At 56.9% G+C, this 6,272-nt stretch overlaps 1 protein-coding gene across 1 annotated transcript; it reads right to left on the bottom strand.

Moving 5' to 3' along the window:
• Nucleotides 1–781: 781 nt before the first annotated feature.
• SOX1 (SRY-box transcription factor 1) lies at nt 782–4,785 on the bottom strand. The gene has a single exon (XM_032246246.1). The coding sequence runs from the start codon at nt 4,108–4,110 to the stop codon at nt 2,947–2,949; it is 1,164 nt and encodes a 387-aa protein (XP_032102137.1). The 5' UTR covers nt 4,111–4,785; the 3' UTR covers nt 782–2,946.
• Nucleotides 4,786–6,272: the final 1,487 nt, after the last annotated feature.

Here is a 6,272-nt window from a genome sequence, read left to right as displayed (position 1 = left end):
CGCTCGAACTGCTGCAAACTTTCCCCAGGCCTCAAAGACTGCTGTCCGCCTTCTCTACACGGCTTGCAAACATAATTGGACTAAGCGACAGAAGCACCACCCTGTGATTTGGGAAGTGAATGAAGTCGTCATATAATATAATAACTATCATCATACAGTATTTCACTCCGTGAATACGAGGAGTGTTACCTTGGCCAAGCACTGCATTCACAGTTGTCTCAGGGCCTAGTGTAATTTTTTCTCCGCTAATTTTAATTGGAGATACACTGCTGGGGGCGGGGAAAGGGGGATAGAATCTCAATCTTGAGATGAATCTCAGCTAATTTCTTTGCCCCTCAACCCTGTGATATTTTTCAATAAGTCATTAAAAAATTTCGATTTGCTTTTGTCCGTGCTGTTCTAATCAACAAAACAAGGAAGGAAGATGGCTGGAGCACCTGGCATTGGCTATTTCACTGACTGTGCATGAAGCACCTGCCTACTGCCAGTCTGTAAGACCATCCTCCGGGGAGACACAGGCCGCTTGCCTGGCGTTCTGGGCGCACTAACTCAACTTTTCATAGTCTGTGGCTCTAAAGTGGGGCCCACGTCCTAATGTTGAGCCAAGACCCAGATGCCAACAATTACACACAGAAACTCCAGGGTACACACAGGAGAACATGGGGGCCAGACTGAGGAGTGGATGCCAAAGAACCTCAGAGAGGGTCCTTTAAGTCTGTATATTTCAGAGAAAATCCTCAAGGTCCCAGTGAGTTAACAGAACAAGCATTATAGAATTTCCCAAAGCAACTCCCAGAGGGGATTGGGAAGGCCCTTTCCCAGACTAAGTGGTAATGCTGCTCAGCCATCCATGGGCACACAGACACTTCTAGAAACAACTGCTTCAGAAAGGATCAAATAGTTAAAAGAAAGAAAAAAGAAAAAGAAAAGGGGGTTTTTATTGTTAGAAAGCAGTGGACATCATTCTTGAAGTTTTTTTGCAATCACTTTAACGAATGAGTGGTTTAAACAAACTTATCAAAATGACTCCCCAAAATTACACATGTCAATTGTCAGATTAGCATTATACTTAAAGCTGTTCTCAAAAGTAGGCTGAATTCAGTTCTCATGAAACTGATAACATAGGCCCACTTTTGGATGGACAGTCCATACTCACTCCAGGACAATAAAAGGTGTTGAGGAAACGAGGGGGAAGCCTAAGGCTGCTGAAATCAACCTATTTCCATCAGGACTTAAAGTGTTTTTTTTTTTTTTTTTTTCAAAAATATAATTTCATCTTAATGTTGTGATTAATTTTTAAATGTATTTGCTACAGTATAACTTTTAAATGCAATATTTAATGCTGTCAGATTACTTGAAGACAAAGTTTTACAGAAAACTTTAAATTTCAGAAAAAAACTGCAATGTACCAATAAACACCTAGAAAAAAATATAATTAAAAAATTTAAAGCATCAAACAACCTCAAGATCTCGTCAAGAGTAATGAACAAGGCATTTTGCGTTCACGTCGGTTAGCAACTTGCATCCCAGTTCACGCAGGGGAGGGTGATGGTCGATATTTCTCTGTGTGTATGAGAATCCAACACAATGATTTCGCCCGTTTTCCCAGGAGAAAGAAGCCAGAGGGAGGGGTAGCGGGTGTACAGAGGGGGCTCGGCTGCAACACATTTTGGTTCAGCGATTTTGTTTCCTGGAAACACACTTAGATAAATTCTGCTCGAAATTTTAATTGCTGGGGAATTGGGAAACCCGTGACCTGCCCTGGTCTTTGTCCCTCATCCAAGGCCTGGTCCCGGGTCCCGCCATTGGGGTCTTCCCTTCCTCCTTTCTCCTCTGGACCAAACAGTGGCACAGAAGCCCAGTCAGGTGGAAGGCACCCAGCAAGATAACGAACGTGCAGCCACCCCAGCCGCCCGAGCAGAAGATACTTTTAATTATTTCTCGGCCTGTAGTAACACTTCAGTTCTACAAAATAACCTATAGGTTTTAACTTTCTTCTCTTCCATTGAATAATCTTCCTTGAAAATCCTATTTCCCCCGCCCCATTCCCCGGGGTTCCCTTACTTTTAGTGCATCCAGATGATTTCCCTTTCAGATTTCCTAACTGCATTTTGAACTCATAGAACATGCATATAAAAATAGCATGTTTCAAATTTATGGGGAAATGGGCTTTCTATGTTAAATTTATTGAGTCAAAACATTCTCGGGGGGCGGGTGTCTTTTTCCGTTTTTAGAAGAAAGGCTTTTTAGGAAACTATGTACATAATCTGACTTCTCCTCCCCGCATTGCAACGCCTAAAATAAAATTTTCACAATGCATTTACAAGAAATAATACAAAACCAAAAAAAAAAAAATGGAAATGGTCAGATACAGAAAGTTTTACAAAACCCAGAATATAACTCCGCCGCCTTAAGGAGGGGATGGTGGTGGTAATCGCTTTGTATAAATTAACAAACCAACCCAAAAGAGCGGAAACTACTACAAAAAACTTGTAAGTGCTTGGACCTGCCTCACTACATCTAGAACAAATGCGACGAGCTCCGGGTCGCTGGGGCTCAGGCTGTCGGCGCCGTCGGGAAGCGACGCGGGGGAAAGTGAACGCGCCGGCCGGGATACAAAAGTTGGCTTTGCCTCTCGCCTCGTTTTGACCTTTTTGTCCCCTCGAGCAAAGAAAACGCTTTCCGCCTCCTCCGCGGGTGATAAATACTGTACAAAAAGTCTCAAGAAAACACCGAAATACAGTCTAAAACGCAAGTCTGGTGTCAGCGCCCAGCGGTCGCCCAGAGCTCCGGGAAAGGTGAGCTGGCGGCACGCGCCACCGGGCGTTCGTCTCCAGTGTTTTCCTTTTGACCAGAGCCTCGAAACGTCTGTACAAAGCCAGGCCGCACCGGGGCGGGCCGCGAGCTCAGGAGTCGCCGCCCAGGGTCCCCGGCGTCCCGGCGGCGCTAGATGTGCGTCAGGGGCACCGTGCCGTTGACGCTCGCGCCCGCGCCCTGGTAGTGCTGCGGCAGCGAATGCAGCCGGCTCTGCGCGGCGGCCGCCGCCGGGTCGCCCCCCTCTCCCGCGGGCAAGTACATGCTGATCATCTCGCGCAGGTCCCCGGGGCACGGCGCCCGCGAGTGCGCAGGGGCAGGCGGGCTGCCGCTCGGCTCCGACTTGACCAGCGAGCCCAGGGCGCCCAGGGCGCCCGACGACGCGGCCGCCGCCGCCGCCGCCGCCGCCACGGCCGAGTTCTGGTGCGCGCCGCCCGCAGCGGCGGCGGCGGCGGCCGCGGCGCCGTAGGGGAGGCCGCCGTAGCCCGAGGGCGATGCGCTCATGTAGCCCTGCGAGTTGGAGATGGGGCTGTACTGCAGCGCGCCCATGTCGTAGCGGTGCATGGGCTGCGGGTTGTGCGGGTGCGCGTGCGGGTGGTGCGGATGCGGGTGCGCGGGGTGCGCGTGCGGGTGCGCGCCGCCCGCGCCCGGGTGCTGCCCGTAGGCCAGCTGCGCCTCCTGCATCATGGCCGCGGCCGCCGCCGCCGCCGCCACCGAGCCCGGGTAGGCGCCGTTGGCCCAGCCGTTGACGTGCGCGTAGCCGCCGCCCGCCGCACCGCCCGGGCTCTCCAGGCGCTGGCCCACGGCTGCCGCGCCCACGCCCACACCCACGCCCATGGCCACGGCCGCGCCGCCGCCGCCCGCGCCGGCCGCCAGGAGCCCGCCGGCCAGCGAGTACTTGTCCTTCTTGAGCAGCGTCTTGGTCTTGCGGCGCGGCCGGTACTTGTAATCCGGGTGCTCCTTCATGTGCAGCGCGCGCAGCCGCTTGGCCTCGTCGATGAACGGCCGCTTCTCGGCCTCGGACATGACCTTCCACTCGGCGCCCAGGCGTTTGCTGATCTCCGAGTTGTGCATCTTGGGGTTCTCCTGGGCCATCTTGCGCCGCTGCCCGCGGGACCACACCATGAAGGCGTTCATGGGTCGCTTGACCCGGTCCTGGTTGGCCTTGGTTCCCCCGCCGCCGCCGCCCCCGCCTCCGCCCCCGCCGCCGCCCGCCCCGGCGGGGCCCGAGAGGTTCGTGGGGGCCTGGGCGCCGCCGGGCGAGTGCAGGTCAGTCTCCATCATCATGCTGTACATCGGGGCGGCTGGCGGGTTCACCTGCACCGCGAGGAGAGGGCCTGGCGCATAGACGGCCGGGTTGGGGGGTAGACAGAGAGGAGTTCGAACGGAGCGAGACGGGGGCGGGGGTGTCCTAGCAGAGAGAAGAATGGGTAGGGGTGAAGGCAACGACAACAAAAAGAGGCAGAAACACACGCGCTCAGCGCCGCTTCGGCTCGCAGGTTTAAAGTTTCTCCCGGTGCACAAACCACTTGCCAAAGAGGCCGACAGTCGGGGTCGCAGTCCTCGCCGCCACCGCAGCCCAGGCGCCCTCGGCGGAGCGGTGCAAACAGGTGCAGTCGTGGCCAACTTGCGGCTCCACTTTGCGGGCCAGGAGTCTTGCGCTGGGTCCGGCCGGGGGTGCGCTGTCTCCTCCTCGCCGGCCGCCGCCGCCGCGCGCTGTCTCCTTCCTCCTGTGCTCGATCCTCAGCGGCCTCCAACTCGGGGGCTGCAACTTCTAGCAGCGCGGCGCGCCGCGCCGCGTGCGCTGGGCATGTGTTGTTCCCAGCTGCCCGGGGGGAGCCAGGCGCCGAGGGGGGGCGCAGGGGGGCCCGGAGGGGGGCTATTACGGTGCAGCCAGGGAGGGGTCCAGGGACAGCGGGAGGAGCGCGGGCTCGCGGAACGGGCCGGAGAGCCGGGGCCGCCGAGCCCGGGACGGGCTGCCCGCTGCCTGCCCGGGGCCGTGCGCTCGGAGCGGAGGCGCACGCGGGGCCGGCGGCGCGCGGGGCCCAGCAGCCATACGCCGGGCCCGGGCTGCCATTAAATGTGTGCGCCGCGGCCAATGGGAGCCGGCGGCGGCAGTGATTTGCATGGCGCGCTGGCAAGTGACGTGGGGAGGGAGTAGATACACTGGGCGCGGGCGGCAGAGCAGGGAGGAGGGGAGGAAGGAGGGGGAGCAAAGCAGGAAGGAGGGGGGCAGGAGGCCCGGGAGGGGGTGACAGCCACACCGCTTCCTGAGCGCGCGCGCGGCGGCGGCGGCGGCGGCGGCGGCGAACCCCTAGCTCGCCCTCCTCGCCGCTCCCCGCCCGCGCGCTCCGAATGATTAACGATTGGGTTGAAAAGCGAAGACTTAGGAAGAATCGTCAGGGGTTGGGAGGAGGAAACGCAGCTCTGGGCCAGTTTTACACGGGCGCGGTGGAAACCCAGCTCCTCCTCTGCCCCCGCCGGCCAACTCCGAGCCTGCAGGGAAGGGGAAAGTTGAACGCGAGGCCGGGGCGTCACCCTCAGCTCACCCGAGTGCTGAAAAGGAGGGGCGCTCCCATGGGCGCAGGGGAGACCCTCCGAGGGCTCCTACAGGTTCTCCTGCAAGGATCAGACGGCTCATTAACCCCACCTCCACCATCCCCCACATCTGTTCTCAGCCGCGATGGGCACTGAAGTTCTCGGGTGCCCGCTCTTGCAGCCAGGGCCTTCACAGACCAGGCCCCTCAATTTGGGTAAAGGGGGAGTATTTGTGTGCGCTTGGCTCCTTAGCCCCGTTTCGGACCAGCCCTAAACTTTTTTGGGGTGGGTCTTTTAATGAGCCTGGGGTCATGGTCACGCACTCTTCCCAACCCGGGTCTTCTTCCTCTGCAAAAGGAATTTCTAGGAAGGTGGAACACGACAAGACCTATCTGGAATCTAGCTCCCGAATAACAGTTGAAAAAGTTTGTTGAATCGCAAAAGAATGATCTGGCCCACGCTTTTCTGGAGCGAGTCTCCCACCAGCTGGTTGCCTAAGAACTGAGAAAACTGCGTGAACTGCGCGGGGCCAACTAACCCGAATGAAAGGCGAGGCCTCGGGGCCGGGTCACAGCCGCGGGTCTAAATCCTGCAAAGGAAAGGCCCGGCTCGTGGAAAGAGGAAGGCCTTCACCTGCGGTTATATTTCTTAAACCTCAAAGTGGCTTTGATTTGGGAACATGCAAGAGATTGTCAAACCCAGTCTCAATTATCATAGCGCTCACACTACGGTTTCCACCAGACTGATCTGAAAGTGGTCCAAAGACTTCTTTGAGCCCAAGCGTTCCTTCTCGGTCCTCACCGAGGCACCCTGAGATGAGAGTGCTTATGGAGATTGGTGGTGGGTAAAGTGGAGCCTTCACCGCATGTCACGTGTCTGCTTGTCTTGTAATAGAAATATTCAGTAAGGATGATGGTAAC

Source organism: Sapajus apella, unplaced genomic scaffold, assembly GCF_009761245.1.
Source record: "Sapajus apella isolate SASKATOON/1434 unplaced genomic scaffold, GSC_monkey_1.0 scaffold60, whole genome shotgun sequence".
NCBI lineage: Eukaryota > Metazoa > Chordata > Mammalia > Primates > Cebidae > Sapajus > Sapajus apella.
This window is presented reverse-complemented; position numbering and strand designations above follow the sequence as displayed.